General features: G+C 44.2%; 1 protein-coding gene across 1 annotated transcript in view; it reads left to right on the top strand.

The window, feature by feature from the left end:
- The first annotated feature begins 5,091 nt into the window (after nt 1–5,091).
- Nucleotides 5,092–23,902, top strand: part of AKNA (AT-hook transcription factor) — a 77,813-nt gene continuing 59,002 nt past the window's right edge. The window contains exons 1-2 of the mRNA XM_067471880.1: nt 5,092–5,244; nt 22,471–23,030. Of these exons, the coding sequence (XP_067327981.1) occupies nt 22,694–23,030 (337 nt within the window). The 5' untranslated portion in view covers nt 5,092–5,244; nt 22,471–22,693. The remainder of the gene's footprint in view (nt 5,245–22,470; nt 23,031–23,902) is intronic.

The raw sequence follows: 23,902 nt of genomic DNA, 5'->3' as shown, positions 1-23,902 counted from the left end.
GGTGCAAAGATTACTGCAGATGCAGACTGTAGCCAGGAAATCAGAAGACGCTTACTTCTTGGGAGGAGAGCAATGTCCAGTCTCGATAAAATAGTAAAGAGTAGAGACATCAGACTGGCAACAAAGATCCGCCTAGTCAAAGCCATGGTATTCCCTGTAGTCACCTACGGATGTGAGAGCTGGACCTTCGGGAAGGCTGAGCCTATTTCAAGGCCTATTTCCCCAAACCACCAATGTTCATGTTTGGGTATATGGAGTATTCCTGCCAAGTTTGGTCGAGATCCATCATTGTTTGAGCCAATAGTGCTCTCTGAGTGTAGGTGAACTACAACTCCAAAACTCAAGGTCTATGCCCACCAAACCCTTCCAGTATTTTGTGTTGGTCATGGGAGTTGTGTGTGCCAAGTTTGGTTCAATTCCATCATTGGTGGAGTTCACAATGCTCTTTGACTGTAGGTGAACTATAAATCCCAGCAACTACAACTCCCAAATGACAAAATCTTTTTTTCTTAGTGATGGTCACTCCTTGAGTTAGTTGTGTCATGTGGCCAAATTTGGCAACAATTCCTCCAGAGAATTTTGAGTTATGATGTCTTCCTGTTTTGGTGGGGAAATATAATACAGAGGTGCTGTTTTCCACTCTGTCCACTTGATGGCAGCACTCGACAGTTCAAGGTTGCACTTCCCTCTCTGGCCACTTGATGGCAGCAAAGGACTCCAAATCAGAATCTCAAGGCAAGTGCAACTATTCCTGTGTCCACAAGAGGGCGGCAAAGGGAATGGCCATTGGGGTATATCACCTGCTTTATCATTTGTATCATTTGAACCAGGTGAAGAACAATGGAGAAAAGCACCTGGAAATAGGATATATATATATATATATATATATATATATATATATATATATATATATATATATATATGTCATAATAATAATATAATGTTAGCACTTTGGCCATGATGATGATAATAATGATAAATATAATAATAATAATAATAATAATAATAATAATATAATAATAATAATAATAATATGTGTTGTTGAAGGCTTTAATACCCGGAATCACTGGGTTGCTGTGAGTTTTCCAGGCTGTATGGCCATGTTCTAGAAGCATTCTCGCCTATTTTGGTAGATAATGCTTCTGGAACATGGCCTTATGGCCTGGAAAACTCACAGCAACCCAATAACAATATAATGTTGGTACATTGACCATAATGATGATGATGATGATGATGATGATGATGATGGGAAGTGTTCAACTTGTGATTTTGTGATATGAAATCCAGCATATATATCTCGTTTCCTGTGCATACAGTGATTTTGAGTATAATAATAATAATAATAATAATAATAATAATAATATAATGTTGGGACATTGGCCATAATAATAATAATGATGATGATGATGATGATGATGATGATGTCATATTTGCCATAACAACCAAAAATCCAGCATATATATCTTTTTTCATGTGATATACAGTGGTTTTGTGTCAGATGATAATAATAATAATAATAATATAATGTTGGGACATTGGCCATAATAATAATAATAATAATAATAATATAATGTTGGGACATTGGCCATAATAATAATAATAATAATAATAATAATAATAATATAATGTTGGGACATTGGCCATAATAATAATAATAATAATAATAATAATAATAATAATAATAATAATAATAATATAATGTTGGGACATTGGCCATAATAATAATAATAATAATAATAATAATAATAATAATGTCATATTGGCCATATCAACAAAAACAACAATAATATAATAATATCATCTTCTGGGTTGTTGTAGGTTTTTCGGGCTATATGGCCATGTTCGAGAAGCATTTTCTCCTGATGTTTCACCCACATCTATGGCAGGCATCTTCAGAGATTGTGAGGTCTGTTGGAACTAGGAAAATTGGGTTTATATATCTGTGGAATAATGTCCGGGGTGGGAGAAAGATCTTTTGTCTGTCGGAGCTCGGTATGAATGTTTCAATTGGCCACCTTGATTAGCATTTGATGGTTCTGAGGATGCTTGCCGTAGATGCAGGCGAAATGTCAGGAGAGAATGCTTCTAGAACATGGCCATATAGACCGAAAAACCTACAACGACCCAGTGATTACAGCCATGAAAGTCTTCGACAATATCATCTTTCTTGTCTTTCCTGCTTTGTGGGGGAAAATATTATAGAGGTGCTGTTTTCCACAATGTCCACATGATGGCAGCACCGAGGCGCCCTCTGCTGCTCAAGCGTGCACTTCTCTATCTGGCCACTTGATGGCAGCAAAGGACTGCAAATCACTATCTCAAGGCAAGTGCAAATATTCCTGTGTCCACAAGAGGGCGGCAAAGAGAATGGCCATTAGGGTATATCACCTGCCTTATATACATTACATACATATATTTTTCTCATACAACCTATTTACAGGTGCTTTTCTCCACTGTTCTTCATCTTTCTTCTTTTCACCAGATAGATAGATGTTGTTGTTCATTCGTTCAGTCGTCCCCGACTCTTCGTGACCTCATGGACCAGCCCACGCCAGAGCTCCCTGTCAGCCGTCACCACCCTCAGCTCCTTCAAGGTCAGTCCAGTCACTTCAAGGATGCCATCCATCCATCTTGCCCTTGGTCGGCCCCTCTTCCTTTTTCCTTCCACTTTCCCCAGCATAGATAGATAGATAGATAGATAGATACTTGGGTTATGGTCGGTTTCTCGGGTTATATGGTCATGTTTTCTAGTTTCCAACAGACCTCGCAACCTCTGAGGATGTCTGCCATAGATGGAGGCGAAACATCAGGAGAGAATGCTTCTGGAACATAGCCCGGAAAAATGCAGAAACAAAGGAAACTGTGACCAAAGAAAGCAAAACATATTGTCAACAACACTGTTTCTCCCTTTCTTCGGGACCAATATTTTGCTTTTAAAAGGGCAGGATCCATTCGAGATGGTCTCAAGAATCTCCGGGGCTGCATCCACACTGTGGAATTAATCTAGTTTGATACCACTTCATCCCCCATGGCCCAATGCTATGGGATTTTGGGATTTGTCCTTTAGAATTGCCAGCAGTCTTGCTATTTCATCACACTAGGGAAGGAATCCACTGTAAATCCGGTTGCTGTCTCCTGCAGAATTCTGGGCTTTGTAGTTTAGGGAGGAGCCTTGAACAACCTCTCTAAACTACAAATCCCAGAACTCTGTAGGAGGATGAAACCAGATTTAAAGTGGATTAATTCTCTAGTGTGATGAGGTCTCAAGGCAGTAAAAGGCTCAAGGCCTTGCAAAACTACAACTTCCATTATTCCATAGGATTATCTGACACATAAATAAATATCCCATAGGATTAAAGTTGTTCTGCGGCTTCCTGTTGACTCTGGATGCATTCTACACTGTAGAATAAGTGCAATTTGACCCCACTTTAAAATTGCAATAGCTCAGGGCTATGGGAGTATGGGAGTTGTAGTTTCAAGGGGCGTCAAACTGCATCAATTCCACAGTGTAAATCAGGCTTAATCCCCCATGGGACCTTGGGATTTGTCTTTTGGTATTGCCAGAAGCCTTGGGCAGAAAAGGGCTCTCAAGACCTTGGAAACTACAACTTCCATTACTCCATAGGATTGTGACACATACATAAATAAATAAATATCCCAAAGGATTAAAGTTGTGCAGCTTCCTGATGAATAAGTTTAATTTGACCCCACTTTAAAATTGCAATACCTCAGGGCTATGGGATTATGGGAGTTGTAGTTTCAAGGGGTGTCAAATTGCATTAATTCCACAGTGTAGATTAGGCTTAATCCCCCATGGGATGTGTCCTTTGGTATTGCCAGAAGCCTTGGGCAGAAAAGGGCTCTCAAGACCTTGCAAAACTACAACTTCCATTATTCCATAGAATTGTCTGACACATAAATAATATGGGAGTTGTAGTTTCAAGGGGTGTCAAACTCCATTAATTCCACCTTGTAGATCAGGCTTAACATTAGACCTTGGGATGTGTCCTTTGGTATTGCCAGCAGTTTTGGCCATTAAAAGCCTCAAGACATTGCAAAACTACAACTTCCATTACTCCACAGGATTGTCTGACACATAAATAAATAAATAAATATCCCATAGGATTAAAGTTGTTGTGCAACTTCCTGTTGACCCTGGTTGCATCTAAATGCAATTTGACCCCACTTTAAAATTGCAATAGATCAGGGCTATGGGATTATGGGAGTTGTAGTTTCAAGGGGTGTCAAACTCCATTAATTCCACCGTGTAGATCAGGCTTAACATGAGACCTTGGGATGTGTCCATTGGTATTGCCAGAAGCCTTGGGCAGAAAAGGGCTCAAGAGCTTGGAAAACTACAACTTCTATTATTCCATAGGATTGTCTGACACATAAATATTATGGGAGTAGTAGTTTCAAGGGGTGTCAAACTCCACAGTGTAAATCAGGCTTAACATGAGACCTTAGGATGTGTCCTTTGGTATTGGCAGAAGCCTTGGGCAGAAAAGGGCTCAAGACCTTGGAAAACTACAACTTCCATTATTCCATAGGATTGTCTGACACATAAATAGTATGGGAGTTGTGTCAAATGGTATTGCCAGAAGCCTTGGGCAGAAAAGGACTCAAGACCTTGGAAAACTACAACTTCCATAATTCCAGAGGATTGTCTGATACATAAATAGTATGGGAGTTGTAGTTTCAAGGGGTGTAGATCAGGCAAGGGCAAACTTGGGCCCTCCAGGTGTTTTGGACTACAACTCCCACAATTCCTAACAGCCTACCGGCTGTTAGGAATTGTGGGAGTTGTAGTCCAAAACACCTGGAGGGCCCAAGTTTGCCCATGCTTGTTGAAGATGAAGCCCAGGTTCTAAAACGCCTGCGTCTTAGCCAATGGGAGGGAAGAAGAGCTCTGATTGGCTCGGGGTGCGCCTCGTATGCAAATCTAGCTCCGCCCCCTCCGCTTTGCCGCCTCTTCTCCTCCAACCTTCAATTCGAGGAAGGAGGCGGGAGGAGTGATGCCTCTTCCTCGAGCTCTCATTGGAGGAGCGCCTGCTCTTATGCAAATGAGACCTTCACAAGCCACGCCTCCTCCTCCTCCTTCTCTTCCCCCCTCCCCTTGCCTATCTCAGCATTGGAGACTATTGTTAGCAGCAGCTCCAAACTTACAACTCCAGGAAATTGATATATTTTTTGCTACTTTGAGGAAGAGAGGATGAGTTGGGAAAAGAGATTGCAGCTTTCCAAGTAAGTTAAAGACGGGGTTCATATCAATGTATAGGTATATATAAGTATGTATGCATATATGTTGCATGTTTGGTGTGTTGATAAGTATGCGTGCATCTATGTTGCATGTTTGGTGTGTCTTGCAAGGCATTGCATCATGGATTTGGACCAGAAATGGGGCAAACTTGGGCCTCTATGGGATCCTAGGAGTTGGGAGTTTGCTTGCTGCCTTCCCCAAATGAAAACATCCCAGATCCCCATAGACTTGAGCCAGGGGAGGGAAAAGGGCTCCAAAGTGGGTTAATTCAACAGTGTAGATGCACCACTTGGGTGTGTTTTGTGTTGCAGTTGCTGGGGTGACCTCAGAGGAGGAAAGGCATCGCCTCCCTGGGAAGGTTTTGTTAGTTTCCAGGCTTTGCTAAGCAACCAAAAGGCTGCTGAGTTTAAGCAGCTTGCTTCTCCATCAGGAGGGGACAATCTACGCTATAGGATTAAATTATTATTATTATTATTATTATTGACACAAAACCACAGTATGTCACAGCAAACGAGATCTATATGCTGGATTTCGTATCACAAAATCACAAGTTAAACACTTCCCAAGTGTCTAGGACTGTGTGATGTGTGATTATTATTATTATTATTATTATTATTATTATTATTATTTTACTGACACAAAACCACAGCAAACGAGATCTATATGCTGGATTTCGTAAAACAACATCACAAGTCGGACACGTCCCAAGCGTCCAGGACTATTTGATGTATTATTATTATTATTTTTATTGACACAAAAACACCGTTATTTCATATCAAAAGCATTGCATAAATTAGTATATAACCAATAAAAATAGAAGGAGCGCAGGCGGCTAAATATCTTGTGACCAAAGACGGGCAACAGCAACACAGTATTGTCTGTAGCATCCAACAATTCCTCCCCTGTACATGAGGCAGGGCATAGTGGACAAGCATACTGATGCAGAGTTGTCTGTTCTGCTCTACAGTCACACAAGGTGTGGGATTCTTTTAGGTCGTACCATTTGGTCAGGTTGTCTTTTGATCTGCCCACTCCCGCTTCTGAGTCTGTTCAGGGACTTCCAAGTGGACCATTCTTGGTTTAACAACAACAACAACAACAATAATAATAATAATAACACTTTATTTGTACCCCGCTACCATCTCCCCAAGGGACTCGGTGTGGCTTACATGAGGCCGAGCCCAAACACAACAATACAAGCAATAACAACACAGTACAAGCAATTAAAGACACATAGACAATAAGATACACAACATTATCAATAAAGCAGCACATAATTAAAAACATTGGGAAGGCCAAATGTAGAGTTAAAATTGGAAACAATGCTGGAGCATGGACGAAAGGTGATAATGGTGTTTGTGTAAGGGCATACGAACAGACTTGAAGAAATGTAAAGTGCTTTGGAGGACAAAGTGCTATGGCATCATTATTCCGGGAAGGCACACTGGAACAGCCACGTCTTCAAGTTCCTCCTGAAGACTGCCAGAGTTGGGGCCTGTCTGATGTCTTTAGGGAGTGAGTTCCAGAGTCAAGGGGCCACCACCAAAAAGGCCCTCTCTCTCGTCCCCACCAATCGCGCCTGCGATGCTGGTGGTATCGAGAGCAGGGCCTCTCCGGATGATTGAAGGGATCGTATGGGTTCGTAAATAGAGATGCGATCACGCCGCTGGCAGGTCCCAAACCTTTCAGGGCTTTGTAGGTAAGAACCTGCACCTTGAATTGGGTCCGGTAGATGAATGGCAGCCAGTGGAGCTCCTTGAACAGGAGGGATGACCGCTCCCTGTAAGGAGCCCCAGTTAACAACCTGGCTGCCGCCCGTTGGATCATCTGAAATTTCCAGGCCGTTTTCAAGGACAGCCCCACGTAGAGTGCATTGCAGTAATCCAGTCTAGAGGTGACTAAGGCGTGGACCACCTTGGCCAGATCCACCTTCCTGAGGTACAGTCGCAGTTGGGGCACGAGTCTTAATTGTGCAAAGGCCCTCCCAGCCACCACCGACGCCTGAGCTTCAAACGTAAGTGAAGAATCCAGGAGGACCCCCAAACTGCGGACCTGTGACTTCAGGGGGAGTGCAACCCTGTCCAGCACAGGTTGCCACCCTATACCCCGGTCTGGTTTAAGATCGACGTTGGAGGAAGATCCTCGTGAGGGGCCATCCAGTTGGGATTTCCTGGTCTAGCTGCCCAGAGGGATACCCTTGCTGTTGCTGGGGGATGCCAAGAGGAGTGGTAGTTCTCATAAAGCTTTTCCTTGATTTGCGTCTACTGGGAGGAGGTTGGTAGCCATGTAGTAGGTGGCTTTCACAGGGTTCACATTATTTCTCTCACATTTAGCAACAACTTCACGTCGCACATCAGGGGGGCAATGCCAGCGAGCTTGTAGCGTTTATCAACAGGTGTAGGTTTAAGACATCCTGTGATTATTCTGCATGTTTCATTCAATGCTATTCAATGGGCAGACCTATGCCAAACAGGACAGGCATACTCGGCAGTTGAGTAAGACAAAGCTAGGGTTGATGTTCTTACTAATTTGGGGTCTGCGCCCCATGTGCTGCCAGTAAGTTTCTTCAGGATGTTATTGTGTGCAGCTACTTTGTGCTTGGTGTTCAAGCAGGTGTTCCTATATGCTAGAGACACTGAGATATTTAGGATGGAGACAGTGTTCAAGCTCAGTTCTTGTGGGTTTTTTCGGGCTATATGGCCATGTTCTAGAGGCATTTCTCCTGACGTTTCACCTGCATCTATGGCAAGCATCCTCAGAGGTGAGGTCTAAGGATGCTTGCCATAGATGCAGGCAAAACGTCAGGAGAAATGCCTCTAGAACATGGCCATATAGCCCGAAAAAACCCACGAGAACTGAGTGATTCCAGCCATGAAAGCCTTCGACAATACAATGTTCAAGCTCTTGACCTTCCCAGGTGACTTTCAATTTCCTGTTGGCTTCACGGTTGTGTAGGTGGAAAGCACACCTTCCTAATGCCGTGACCCCTCAATACAATTCCTCATGTTGTGCTGACCCCAAACATAACATTATTTCCATTGCTACTTCATAACTAATTTTGCTACTGTTATGAATCGTCGTTTAAATATCTAAGAGGATGTGTTTTCGGAGTTTTGGAGTCCACTGCCATCTATATGCTTGCTTACTTAGGCGATCCCTCGTTGTCCAAGTAGGGTTGTTTACCAAGATTGGTGTACTGTTGACTGTGGAGCCCTATTCTTGATCCGCATGTTTTCCCACAGTGAGGGCACTGGTTTCCAGCTAGAAGGCGGTCCCGGTTGGGGTTGGCTTGGTGTATCTTCCTCTTGGCACGTTTCTCTTTTTCGTGCCTCTTTAAATTCTGCAGCACTACTGGTCACAGCTGACCTCCAGCTGGAGCGTTCAAGGGCCAGGGCTTTCCAATTCTCTGTGTCTATGCCAGAGTTTTTAAGGTTGGCTTTGAGCCCATCTTTGAATCTCTTTTCCTGCCCACCAACATTATGTTTCCCATTCTCAAGTTTGGAGCTTTGGGAGATGGTGATCGGGCATCCAGACAATGTGACCGGTCCAGCGGAGTTGGTGGTGGAGGGACACTCTGCTGGCTGTTGAATTGGATCACACGCCGGACACTTCCCAAGTGTCTAGGACTGTGAGATGTATTGGCAAATAATGCGTGCAGATCCCAGTAAGGTGGCCTTTTGCAGCTGACAGATGGGGATTTTGTCAGCGCCGATTGTGTTTAAGTGCAGGCCAAGGTCTTTAGACACTGCACCCAGTGTGCCGATTACCACTGGGACCACCTTGACTGGCTTGTGACAGAGTCCTTGCAGTTTGATCTTTAAATCCTCATATCGTGTCAACTTTTCCAGTTGTTTCTCTTCAATCCTGCTGTCGCCTGGGATTGCAATATCGACAATCCATACTTTGTTTTTAACATGATCATGAGATCAGGAGTATTGTGCTTCAAAACTCTGTCTGAATCTGGAAGTCCTAGAGTATTTGTTCGTATTCATTCTCTGTAACTCTTTCCGGCTTGTGATCCCACCAGTTCTTTGTCGCAGGCAGATGGTGTTTGTGGCACAAGTTCCAATGAATCATCTGAGCAAGGGTGTTATGCCTCTGCTTGTAGTCTGTCTGCGCAATTTTCTTGCAGCAGCTGAGGATGTGATCTGTTGTTTCATCCGCTTCCTTGCAGAGTCTACATTTGGGATCTGTTGTCGAATTTTCAATTATTTTCTATTATTATTATTATTATTATTATTATTATTATTATTATTATTAGATACACAACAAGATTGGTACACAACAAACAAGATAACTAGAATCATAGAGTTAGAAGAGACCTCATGGGCCATCCAGTCCAACCCCCTGCCAAGAAGCAGGAAAATTGCATTCAAAACACTATGCTGGCTTTTGTTTTTGATTCCATGTCAGACCCTTCCCAAGTGTCTAGGACTGTGTGATGTATCGGCGAATAATGTGCGCAGATCCCAGTAAGGTGGCCTTTTGCAGCTGACAGATGGGGATTTTGTCAGCACCGATTGTGTTTAAGTGCAGGCCAAGGCACTGCACCCAGTGTGCCGATTATCACTGCGACCACCTTGACTGGCTTGTGTTGGAGACTTTGCAGTTATAATAATAATAAGATTAAAAAGCTGGAAATAAATAAACATTATTATTATTATTACTTTTATATGTATTGGAGTCTTTGCAGTTATAATAGTAATAAGATAAAAAGTAGGATATAAATAAACATTATTATTATTAGGTTCTTGTGGGTTTTTTCAGGCTATAGAGCCATGTTCTAGAGGCATTTCTCCTGACGTTTCGCCTGCATCTATGGCAAGCATCCTCAGAGGTAGTGAAGTCTGTTGGAAATAGGAAAATGGGTTTATATATCTGTGGAATGGCTGGGGTGGGGCAAGGAGCTCTTCCCTGCTGCAGTTAGGTGTGAATGTTTAGCTGATCACCTTCATTAGCATTTGAAGGCCTGCCTGAGCCTGGGAAAATCTGTTGCTGGGAGGTGTTAATCTGTGCCTGGTTTTTTCCTCTCTGTTGTTTTGCTGTTGTAATTTTAGAGTTTTTTAATACTGGTAGCCAGATTTTGTTCATTTTCATGGTCTCTTCCTTTCTGTTGAAATTGAGCACACAGAAATGCTGGACCACACCAACAACCACCATGTCAGACTACACAGAGAAGCCATTGAAATCCACAAGCATGTGGACAATTTCAACAGAAAGGAAGAGACCATGAAAATGAACAAAATCTGGCTACCAGTATTAAAAAACTCTAAAATTACAACAGCAAAACAACAGAGAGGAAAAAACTAGGCACAGATTAACACCTCCCAGCAACAGATTTTCCCAGGCTCAGGCAGGCCTTCAAATGCTAATGAAGGTGATCAGCTAAACATTCACACCTAACTGCAGCAGGGAAGAGCTCCTTGCCCCACCCCAGCCATTCCACAGATATATAAACCCATTTTTCCCACTTCCAACAGACCTCACTACCTCTGAGGATGCTTGCCATAGATGCAGGCGAAACGTCAGGAGAAATGCCTCTAGAACATGGCTCTATAGCCCAAAAAAACGTACAAGAACCTAGTGATTCCAGCCATGAAAGCCTTCGACAATACATTATTATTATTATTATATATGTATTGGAGTCTTTGCAGTTATAATAATAACTCATGAACTAGCCCACGCCAGAGCTCCCTGTCGGCCGTCACCTCCCCCAGCTCCTTAAGAGTCAAGCCAATCACTTCAAGGATGCCATCCATCCATCTTGCCCTTGATTTACTGCGCTACAATCCTTTTTGGATCTGAAATTGGGATAAATGGCACTTTGTGAGCCTTGTCTAGAGTCAATCTGATGTGTGTGTGCGTGCGCATGCTCGGCTTTGTTCTAATGAATGGCAGCCTTACCCTCGGAGACGTCCAGATGGCATGCAAACATGCTCAGGAGAAAGGGATTTAGGGCATTGTCCACGTGAAACTCTCTCCCTGGAGCAGTGACGACAAATACACCGCACACACACAAACATATACATAAACCTAATGAAAAGAGCACATGGATTGCTGCGTAAGAAGAAAGGAGAGCATGCTATCTAACTAAAATTGCAAAAAAAAAAAATGTTCCTGGTTTGAAAATGTTACTCCTGTTACTTTGAAAGCTTTTTCTGATTGTGACAAACTGTGTTGAATTGTGTTGTCGAAGGCTTTCATGGCCAGAATCACGGAGTTGCTGTGTGTTTTCCGAGCTGTCTGGCTATATTCCGGAAGCATTCTCTCCTGACGTTTCACCCACATCTATAGCAAGTATCCTCAGAGGCTGTGAGGACTGTTGGAAACAAGACAAGTCGGGTTTATATCCCTGTGGAATAATGTCCAGGGTGGGAGAAAGAACTCTTGTCTGCTGGAGGCAAGTGTGAATGGTGCCATTGGCCTTGCAGCTTCAAAGCCTGGCTGGGGGAATCCTTTGTTGGGAGGTGTTAGCAGGCCCTGATAGTTTCTTGCCTGGAGTTCCCCTGCTTTTGGGAGTTGTTCTTTATTTACTCAGCCATAGCAGAATACTTGATGAACCAACTTGGACACAACATATTATTGGTGAACATGGAAATGCTGGACCACTCTCACAACCACGATGTCAGACTACACAGAAAAGCCAATCAGAGCCAGGTAACACCTCCCAACAAAGGATCCCCAGGAAGGAAGCAGCCAGACTTTGAAGCAGCAAGGCCATTCAATTCACACTTGCTTCAAACAGACCCTGGACATCATTAGAAAGATATATAAACCCCACTTGCCTCATTTCCAAGAGACCTCACAAGCTCTAAGGATGCCCTGCCATAGGTGTGGGCAAAACGTCAGGAGAGAATGCTTCTGGAACATGGCCAGACAGCCTGGAAAAGATGTCACTCCTAACAACTTGGGACAAATGTTGTTAGTAACCCAACCATTGCACAACCATTGCGAAACAGGAACCCTCGCATAGTGACACAATGTTGTGCGTTGTCACAGTTCACTAGCATGGTTGCGGGTTCATGTCAGCAGTCTCCAGTTATGGTGTGTATTCTCCAAAACTTTTTATAATCTGCTTTCCTTATGACTAAGGAAGAAAGAAAACATCTGTCGTGGGAAATTGGGGTGGGCGATGCTGAGCTTTGCCAAAAAGGCCTGGTTCGGGGCCTCTCCGTCTGAAGCTTCAAGGAAAGCTTGTGGGTGGATTTGGGAGATCAGTCTGTGACCGGGGACGATGGATGATAATCGGATTAATGGAGCAGCCTTGGCTTCACTGAACTGGATTCCGGCTTCCTTTGGCAATGCCGGCTGTGAGATTGAGAGCACTGACCGTTCAAATAAGAATCCTCCCTCCGCCATGACATTTCTTCCAGTCTCCAAATTTCCAAGGAGACATTGAGAATTGATTGTACATCTAGAGCTCTTACTTTGGTGTGTTCACTTGGGATGTATCTAGACCAGGTATGGGCAAACCCAGGCCCGGTGGCCAGATGCAGCCTCTTGGGCTCTTTTCTCAGGCACTCCTCTCTCTCACTATCCTAGCCTTCCTTCCCTCCCTTCCCTCCCTCTTTCTCCCTCCCTCCTTCCTTCTATCTTTTACTCTTTCCTTCCTTCCTTCTCTCATTCCTCTTTCCCTCCCTCTCTTTCTCCTTTCCACTCTTCAATCCTTTTTTTCCACCCTTTCATTCCTCCCACTTTCCTCCTTCCTTCCTTCCTTCCTTCCTTCCTTCCTTCCTTCCTTCCTTCCTTCAACCCTTCTCTTCCACACTTTCATTCTTCCTTCCCTCTTTCCTCTCTTTCGCCTTTCTTCCTTCTTTCCTTCCTTCCACCCTTCCTTCATCCTTCTCTTCCACATGTTCGTTCTTCCTTCTCTCTTTCCTCCCTCCCTCCTTCCCTCTCTTTCCCTCCTTCCTTTCTTCCACCCTTCCTTCCATCCTTCTCTTCCACCCATTCATTCTTCCCTCTCTTTCTCCTTCCATCCGTCCTTCCATCCTTCCATCCATCCATCCATCCATCCATCCTTCTCTTCCACCCTTTCATTCTTCCTTCCCTCTTTCCTCCCTCCTTCCCTCTCTTTCCCCTTCCTTCCTTCCTTCCACCCTTCTTTCCACCCTTCTCTTCCACACTTTCGTTCTTCCTTCTCTCTTTCCTCCCTCCTTCCTTTTCCTTCCTTCCTTCCTTCCACCCTTCTCTTCCACACTTTCATTCTTCCTTCTCTCTTTCCTCCCTCCTTCCCTCTCTTTCCCCTACCTTCCTTCCTTCCTTCCTTCCTTCCTTCCTTCCTTCCATCCTTCCTTCCTTCCACCCTTCCACCCTTCCTTCCATCCTTCTCTTCCACACTTTCGTTCTTCCTTTTCTCTTTCCTCCCTCATTCCCTCTCTTTCTCCTTCCTTCCTTCCTTCCTTCCTTCCACCCTTCCACCCTTCCTTCCATCCTTCTCTTCCACCCTTTTGTTCTTCCTTCCCTCTTTCCTCCCTCCTTCCCTCTCTTTCTCCTTCCTTCTTTCCTTCCTTTTACCCTTCCTTCCATCCTTCTCTTCTACCCTTTTGTTCTTCCTTCCATCTTTCCACCCTCCTCTCTCTTTCCCCTTCCTTCCTTCCTTCTTTCCTTCCTTCCACCCTTCCTTCCATCGTTCTCTTCCACCTTTTCATTCTTTCCCTCTTTCCTCCCTCCTTCCCTCTCTTTCTCCCTCCCTCCCTCCCTCCCTCCCTCCCTCCCTTCCTTCCTTCCTTCTTTCCTTCTTTTCTTCCCTTTTGTCTTCCCTTCCTTCTCTCTTTGCTCTCTCTCTCTCTCTCGCCCTCTTTCCCTTCCTTCCATCCCTCTCTTCCACCCCTTCGTTCTTCCTTTCCTCTTTCCTCCCTCCTTCCCTCTCTTTCTCCTTCCTTCCTTCCTTCCTTCCTTCCTTCCTTCCACCCTTCCATGCATCCATCCATCCTTCCTTTCCTTCCATTCTTCCTCCCTTCCTTCTCTTTTTCCTTCCTTCTTTCCTCCTGGGAAATGTTTAGTTGGGAGAAGAGTAGTCAGAGAGGGTGCAGGAGAACCATGTTTCCAGATTTCAACGGGTATCCCTCTGAGGAGGAGGAGGAGGAGGAGGAGGAGGAAGGGAGGGGGAAAACTGACTTTCTGCTGCTCTAGAGACCAGGGCACAAGGGAGCAATGGGTTCAAATGGCACGGAAAGAGATTCGACTGAAACGAACTTCCTGAGAGTAAGAACTGTTGGAGAGTGGCCAAGGCTGCCTGGCAGTGAGGTGGAGTCTCCTTCTCTGGAGGCTTTTCTGCAGAGCCTGTCTGTCGGGAGTGCTTTGATTGTGCCTTCTTGCATGGCCAGGGGGTTGGACTGGATGGCCCTTGGGGGTCTCTTCCAGAATAGGATTCTGTATCAGGAGTACACATTGGACTTTCCTTTGCTCTTGATTTCCCTCTGTTTGTATATAACAAGGGGAACTCTTCATGCTTAATGAGGTTTTAATGCATCACACCGCTTGGCGAGTTACATAACCTGCCCTGTGGCATTTGGGTACGTTAGCAGCAGACCCATGGCAAGTTACATAAAGAGCGGGTGTAACCCTAAGTGAATATATCCAATATTCCATTTCCAGTTCAAGCCCTTCTACTTGGTGTGCTCTCAACACTACCGTACTATTTAAATTAAGGTATTGCGGAGTGATATATATTTTGTATGTTGTTGAAGGCTTTCATGGCCAGAATCACTGGGTTGCTGTGAATTTTCTGGTCTGTCTGGCCATGTGCCAGAAGCATTCTCTCCTGACATTTCACCCACATCTATGGCAAGCATCCTCAGAGGTTGGGAGGTCTGTTAGAATCTAGGAAAATTGGGTTTATATATCTATGGAATTATGGCCAGGGTGGAAGAAAGAGCTCGTCTGTTTGAGACAAGTGTGAATGCTGCCATTGATTAGAATTGAATGACCTTGCACCTTCAAAGCCTGGCTGCTTCCTGCCAGGGGGAATCCTTTGTTGGAATGTGTTAAGCGGCCCTGGTTGTTTCCTATCTGGAATTACCCTGTTTTTTGAGAGTTGTTCTTTCTTTATTGTTCTGATTTTAGATTTTTTTAATACTGGTAGCCAGATTTTGTTCATTTTCATGGTTTCCTCCTTTCTGTTGAAATTGTCCACATGCTTGTGGATTTCAATGGCTTTCAAACACCTGTGAGGATGCCTGCCATAGATGTGGGTGAAATGTCAGGAGAGAATGCTTCTGAATGCGAGTAAACACTTCCCAACAAAGAATTCCCCCAAGCAGGAAGCAGCCAGGCTTTGAAGCTGCAATGTCATTCAGGCCAATTGCATCTAACCCTGGGCATCATTCCACAGATATATAAATTCCATTTTCCTAGTTTCCAACAGACCTCACAACCACTGAGGGTGCTTGCCATAGATGTGGGCGAAATGTCAGGAGAGAATGCTTCTGGATGCCTGTGAACACCTCCTTACAAAGGATTCCCCCAGGCAGGAAGCAGCCAGGCTTTGAAACTGCAATGCCATTCAGGCCAATTGCATCAATCAGGCAAAGAGTTTTTTCTTCCACCCTGGACATCATTCCATAGATACATAAACCCCATTTTCCTAGTTTCCAACAGACCTCGCTACCTCTGAGGATGCTTATCATAGATGTGGGCGAAATGTCAGGAGAGCATGCTTCTGGATTCCAGTGAACACCTCCCTACAAAGGATTCCACCCTGGACATTATTCCACAGATACATAAACCCCACTTGCCTAGTGTACAACAGACCTCACAACCTCTGAGGATGCTTATCATAGATGTGGGTGAAATGTCAGGAGAGAATGCTTCCGAATGCCAGAGAACACCTCCCAACAAAGTATTCCACCCTGGACATTATTCCACAGATATATAAACCCCATTTTCCTAGTTTCCAACAGACCTCACAACCACTGAGGATGCCTGCCATAGATGTGGGCAAAATGTCAGGAGAGAATGCTTCTGAATGCCAGAAAATATCTCCCAACAAAGGATTCTTCCAGGCAGGAAGCAGCCAGGCTTTGAAGTTGCAATGCCATTCAGACCTCACAACCTCTGAGGATGCCTGCTATAGATGTGAGTGAAACGTCAGGAGAGAATGCTTCTGGAGCATGGCCAGACAGCTTGGAAAACTCACAACAACCCAGTGATCCTGGCCATGAAAGCCTTAGACAACAGCCAAAATATATATCCAGCACACCATACATTCAAAAAGGTATTTTCTTGGGTAGATGTCTACCACCGTCTTTGAGCTACGGAAGCCCCTTGGGATCTCAAAGATCTCCGAATTGCCCTTAGTTCTTATCAGCCGTGTCCGTAAAATCTTCAAGGACATTCCCTTTTTTAGTTGTGAAACCGCTAGTGTAGGAAAAGAGGGGCTTCGCTCTCTTTCCTGGCTGTGATATGCCGACTTGCTAACGGTGGCTGCATCACATGTTGTTGTTTGCTTGGCTCGGACGGACTGCTTGCTGCAACCCGAGGAGGCCGTAAACAGAAGGTGGGGAGATCAGCTGAGCCTTCATCTGAACCACAAGGAAAAGGGAAGAGAAAGTCCTGCGGAAAGAATGTTTCAAGGCCTCTCGCTGGCACGGAGCTGCTTTTTCTGGAATGCTGATTTAACAAGATCCAGCTGCAGGAATGAAACCCACCACGTTTATGGTGATGCTATAGGAAACCTATTGAAATGACATCTCCTGTGGTTCTGTAGCATTGAGCCAGAGCAGTTCAAGTGGTGCCAAACACCATGAATTCTAGTGTGCATGTATCTATTTCCCCTTTTCTGCTCAGGCTGACGTATTTGAGGTTTTCTGTGTTGCTTTTTGGAACGGAAGTGGTGGGAAGGGGCCTCCGGAAAGAGCGAGGTGGTGCAAGATTTTATTTATTTCTCGTGTCAGAAACAAATTGAGAATACAGTTATAATGTATAGAAAAACTACAAACAAAGTTAGAAACTTGGCATGATACTAAATGTCCTTTGACCACTTTGGAGTGCCTCTGGTGTCGCTGCAAGAAGGTCCTCCGTTGTGCATGTGGCAAGGCTCAGACTGCATTGTAATAAGTGGTCAGATGATGCAATACCAGCTGTCTGCATACCGCTGGTACATGACACCGAAAAAATTAGGGAAGAGTAATAGTAGTACCAGCACAAGGTGCTGGAAGTGTAAAGAAAAGGAAGGTTCATACTTTCACATCTGGTGGACCTGTAAAAAGGCAAAAAAATGCTGGAAAGAGGTCCAGAAAGAATTACAGGAAATCTTACAAATTAAAATACCATGGAAGGCAGAACTATTTCTCCTAGGGATGCACGAACTGAAAATAGAAAAGAATACAGATAAAATTCTTTTCCTGATGACAACGGCAGCATGGATCTGCTACGCTAGAAGATGGAAGCAAGAGGAAACACCAGACAAAAATGAGAGATTGACAAAAAATTTGGAAGTAAGGAATATGGACAGACTCACCTTTTTAATAACAAGAAGTAAAGGAATGAATATGAAGGAAACGAACTGGGAAAAAGTGATGGAATATTTCAAGCAAAGGAACAAAAAGATCCTGACATAATCGAGGAGGAGTAGGAGGGAAGGAAGAGAAAGAGAAAGAATACGAGGAGAGAGGAAGAAGAAGAAGAGGAGAAGAAGGTTAGAAGAGTGATAGAGAGGACCTCGTGAAGACCCTGGGAAGTCGAAAGCAAAGTTTACTTTTACCTTTTTAAAATTGGCTTTGGGCTATAAGTCTATTCTTTCTTTCTTTCTTTCTTTTCCCCCTCTTCACCTTTTTCTTTGCTCGCTTCTCTCTTCTGTCCTATTTAATACACTATCTTCTTTCTTTTTCGGGAATACACTATATACACACATTCTATTTTTCCTGGTAGCATTGGCTACATATCTATATTTTAAATGTACTGTGGAAATTGAATAAAGATTATTTAAAAAAAAAGATGATGCAATACCAGCTAAATAATGTAGTTTCTCTACTGGTGTAGGGTGTAGACATCCTGTGATAATGCGGCATATCTATTAAGAGCCACATCCGCTGTTTTAATGTGGTGAAATGTGTTCCATACTGGGCATGCGTATTCAGCAGCAGAATAGCAAAGAGCAAGGGCAGATGTCTTCACTGTGTCTGATTGTGATCCCCAGGTTGTGCCAGTCAGTTTTCGTACATTATTGTTTCTAGCACCAACTTTTTGCTTGATAGTCCAGTGCTTCTTGTAGGTCACAGCAGAGTCCAGAGTGACTCCCGGGTATTTGGGGGTGCTGCAATGCTCCAGTGGGATTCCTTCCCAGGTCATCCTCAGAGCTTGAGATGCTTGTCTGTTCTTAATATGGAAAGGACACTTCTGCATTTTAGATGGATTAGGAATCAGCTGGTTTTCCCTGTAATAGGCAATAAAAGCACCTAAAGATTTGGAGAGCTTCTGTTCAGCCATTGCAAAGCTCTCTGCTTGAGTGGTGATTATTATTATTATTATTATTATTATTATTAACTTTATTTGTATCCCGCTACCATCTCCCCAAGGGACTCGGTGTGGCTTACATGAGGCCAAGCCCAAACACAACAACAAAAGCAATAAAACATCAATACAAGCAATTAAAAAACATAGACAGTAAAATACACAACATTATCAAAAAAGCAACACATAATTAAAACAGTGGGAAGGCCAAATGTAGAGTTAAAATTGGAAATATTGCTGGGCCATGAACTAAAGGTGATACTAGTGTTTGTGGAGGGCATACAAGCAGACTCAGGGAAATGTAAAGTGCTTTGGGGGACAAAGTGCCATGGGATTCATTATTCCGGGAAGGCACACTGGAACAGCCACGTCTTCAAGCTCCTCCTGAAGACTGCCAATGTTGGGGCCTGTCTGATGTCTTTAGGGAGTGAGTTCCAGAGTCGAGGGGCCACCACCGAAAAGGCCCTCTCCCTCGTCCCCACCAAACATGCCTGCGATGCTGGTGGGATCGAGAGCAGGGCCTCTCCAGAAGATTGAAGGGATCGTGTGGGTTTCTTATACAGAGATGCGATCACGTAGGTAGGCGGGTCCCAAACCGTTCAGGGCTTTATAGGTAAGAACCTGAACCTTGAATTGGGTCCACTGAATGGCAGCCAGTGGAGCTCCTTGAACAGGAGGGAGGACCGCTCTCTGTAAGGAGCCCCAGTTAACAACCTGGCTGCCGCCCGTTGGATCATCTGAAATTTCCGGGCATGGACCACCTTGGCCAGATCCACCTTCCCGAGGTATGGTCGCAGTTGACGCACAAGTCTTAATTGTGGAAAGGCCCAATTATGATGGCATGATCGTCAGCATAGATGAAACTCTCTGTCCCTTCTGGCAGTGGCTGATCATTTGTGTAAATATTAAACTTTGATGGAGGAAGCACGCTCCCCTGAGACAGGCCATTCTTCTGTTTTCATCTTCTTCTCTGACCCTGGAACTCAACAAAAAAGCTCCTGTTTTGTAGCAGGTTTCCTATGAAGTGGGTAGTCCTTTGTGATATTATTTTTTTTCTCGGGAGGAGGCGATGCTGCTGACAGGTCTATGTAGACAGCTCCTGTCATCTGCTGCCTTTCATCCTCAGAGCTTGAGATCCATTCTGTGTTTTGGGCCACTCTAAAAGAACTCTCCGAGGTCCTGAATATCAAGTAGCTCGCTCCACTGAAATGGGATTAAAACCTGGAATGGATGTACCGTGCTTCTGAGATGAAAGGCACCAAGATCCACTGAGCGTGAAAGAAAGCGAACACACTATCCACTCCACCCAAAGGGCCTTTTAGTGGACATAGTGTTTTAGTGAACTATATGACTAGTCCCTTTGAGTTTCTCTCACTTACCACATGAGAAGCATCCTTTTAGTGATGCATTAGCTTTAGAATCGAGTAGTCTCCCTACTCGAAGAAGCAGTCTCTTCTTATGTGGCAGCTGATGGAGATAAATTGTTCTCTTTTCCTTGGATGCTTCCTTTGTCCACAATGAATGCCAGCATCTGAAAAGGGATTTGCTTTGTTTCTCCAGCTGCATGCAAAGAAGGGGGTGTCGTGTCATGTCCAAACTGGTCCCCGTCACTGGAGACACCAGTCTCTGATTTCTTAGCCTTGGCTCAAGAATTGCATCCTAGCAAAGCAATTTTATCGTAACTGAAACTGAGTGATTGTCCTAGATTCATCCACGTTTGACAAAGAATACGGCTTTGAAACCTGGTTTTTAGCAGGGGGAAAAAGTGAGATATATCTAAAAAAAATGAGGATGGGACTAGCTGGTGGGTGAGTGATGGGAACTGTAGTCCAGAGTGTGCCCATTTGGAGACAGAGCGTGCCCGTTTGGATGAATATCGGAACATAGTGTGGCATTCCAGGCCTGAAAACACCTATGACCACCGCATCCAGGAATATAAGCAGTTTAAACATGTAAAAACATATAAGACGCATATAAAAATCAGTAATAAGAAAAGAAGCTGTACAATCCAAAAATATTTAGCAACAGATAATATCCAAACAATAATTCAAATGTCTCATAAAGTTCCAGAGGTGGCAAAGTTCAAGAAGAGCCAGGAATCAGAGGTACAGCATAAGTCCACAATCATGAAATTGTAACTAGTAACACTTGAACAAGAGTACATAAACAGGAACACAGAAAACTTCCAGGATGTATTAAATCCAGAATCAATCTGGATGTATTAAATCCAGAATCAAAGCTTGACTTGAACCAGGAACAAGAAAACTCAGGCTTAGCTTCACACTCTTACACAGCGTTGCCTGAATTGACCTTAAAGAACAAGTTGATTACGTTAAGTTCAGTTCAGGCAACGCTGCGTAAGAGTGAGAAGCTAAGCTTGAGTTTTCTTGTTCTTGATTCAAGTCAAATTTTGATTTTGGATTTATGTGCGCATGGGTGCCTTTTATTACCTCCCCGCCAAATCAGTACTTATTTAGCTACTCACATTGCTGTTTTCGAACTGCTAGGTGAGCAGAAGTTGGACTGATGCTTGGGAGCTCACCCCAAGCTGGGCTTGAACTGTCAACCTTTCAATCTGCAAAATTGGGCATTCCTCTATATAATCCAAAAAAGGTTTAACAACAGATAATATCCAAACAATAATCCAATTGTCTCATAAAAGTCCAGGAAGAGCCAGGAATCACAGATACAGCATAAGTCCACAATCATGAAGTTGTAACTAGCAACACTAGAACAAGAGTACATGAACAGGAACACAGAAAACTTCCAGGATGTATTAAATCCAAAATCAAAGCTTGACTTGAACCAGGAACAAGAAAACTCAGGCTTAGCTTCACACTCTTACGCAGCGTTGCCTGAACTGACCTTAAAGACCTTACGTTCAGTTCAGGCAACGCTGCGTAAGTGTGAGAAGCGAAGCTTGAGTTTTCTTGTTCTTTTTTTAAAATATGTTTATTATAATTTTGCTTACAAATATTTTAAAAGCAGAAAAAAGGTCTTATGGGGAAGGGTGGTTGGGGATGGTTGGGTGTGGGGGTGTGCGAGGATGGGTTAGGAGTGAATTGGGGAGTGGGGGAGGGAGCGACTGAAAATCGAGGAGAGAAGAGAGAAGGAGAAAAGGAAAAAGAAGAGAAGAAAAGAGAAAAGAAAAGGGAAAGAGAGAGAGAGAGATACATAGCACTTAAAAATCAGTTTTCTTGTTCTTGATTCAAGTCAGGCTTTGATTTTGGATTTAATAGACACTCATGAAATCATTCCGTTTCCTGTGCATTTATTTCACAACTTTCCCTGAACAACACAATCTATTTTCGGCTCTCATTTGTAAACAAAGACTTTTGTTGATTTCCGTAGCTGCAGGTGGGTTTCACTCAGCTCTTCACTCGATTCCTTATCTGCTGTTGCTACTTCTGACTCCCTTGAATGCTTAATGGATGTTTACCACCAAGGAGTAAGTTGACTTAAGTGAGTTTTTAACTCTACTCAGGAAGATCATACTTTCCAAAAGATTGCTGGTTTTGCCAGAAGTTTATGGACATTTCCACCCACCCCCCGCCAGAAAGGGATTATTGTAGAGTGTGTTCCTGAATGGTTTTCAGTCTATTCCCTTTCCCTCTTGTTTTTGAGAAATGTCCTCTTAGAAAAGAAGGAGGGAATACATTCTGTCCTGAGACTGTTCCAAATCCAAATGACAGTCCAGAAAAGTTAACTGCCATTACATGTGTCTACCTCCTTTATCATTTTTTTTCTGTTTTCAGCCTCCGGGCAGGATGTGTTTGAAGCATTGAATAAAGTGTCAATGTGACCTACTTTCTTAGGGCATGCACGCCCCCACCCCTGCCGACTTCACCCCCCAGCACTTTGGAGAAACCAGAATGAAGCGGCACAAGTGAGCGTCTCCCTTTGAAAAAAAAAGAGAGAGACTATCATCTGTGGCAAGTTATTCCGCCACGCTGCACTGTCGCAGACTTCTTTTTCAGAATGGCCAGTGCAGCAAACAATGGCTTTGGGTGGCGGCATCGTTCCCAACAAGAAGAGGACGAAGAAGAGGAGGAGGAAGAAGAAGAAGAGGCCCTTGACCTCGAGGATCATGTGGATCCAAATGGAGGCTATAACGAGGGAGAAAGCAGACTCTTGGGACACATGGATCGCTGGAACATCTCTTCCTCCTCTCAAGAAATCCTGGAAGATGTTGATCTCCTGCAGGAGCTTAAGGATTACCAAGATCTTTTGGAAGAGAATGGAGAGGATTATGATTTTGGTGAATTTCCTGAGTTTGAACGCCTGGGAAAGGCCAAACCTAGGAGTCTCCAAGCTGGTGAGTAATTCAAGAGTTGTGGGAAGTGTTCATTTGATTTACATGCAGGGAAAAATGGGATCTGTGCAACATCACTTTCTAGGCCCAACCTTTTTTTGACCAGGGACCATTTTGACCAGGGGCCACTTTGACCAGGGACCACTTTGACCAGGGACCACTTTGAACAGGGACCACTTTGAACAGGGACCACTTTGAACAGGGACCACTTTGAACAGGGACCACTTTGAACAGGGACCATTTTGACCAGGGGCCACTTTGACCAGGGACCACTTTGACCAGGGACCACTTTGAACAGGGACCACTTTGAACAGGGACCACTTTGAACAGGGACCACTTGACCAGGGAGAACATGACCAGGGACCACTTTGGCCAGGGACCACTTTGACCAGGGACCACTTTAACTAGGGACCACTTTAACCAGGTACTACCTTGACCTGGGACCACTTTGGCCAGGGACCACTTTGGCCAGGGACCACTTTGGCCAGGGACCACTTTGACCAGGGACCACTTGACCAGGGACTACATGACCAGGGACTACATGACCAGGGACCACTTTGACCAGGGACTGCATGGCCAGGGACCTCTTTGGCCAGGGATTACTTGACCAGGGACCACTTTGGCTAGGGACTACTTGACCAGACACCATTTGACCAGGGACCACTTTCACCAGGGACCACTTTAACCAGGTACTACCTTGACGTAGGACCACTTTGGCCAGGGACCACTTTGACCAGATACTACCTTGACCTGGGACCACTTGACCAGGGACCACTTTGGCTAGGGGCCACTTTAACCAGGGAACACTTTGGCTAGGGGCCACTTTAACCAGGGAACACTTTGGCTAGGGGCCACTTTAACCAGGGAACACTTTG

This window comes from Anolis sagrei, chromosome 11 (genome assembly GCF_037176765.1).
Source record: "Anolis sagrei isolate rAnoSag1 chromosome 11, rAnoSag1.mat, whole genome shotgun sequence".
NCBI lineage: Eukaryota > Metazoa > Chordata > Lepidosauria > Squamata > Dactyloidae > Anolis > Anolis sagrei.
This window is presented reverse-complemented; position numbering and strand designations above follow the sequence as displayed.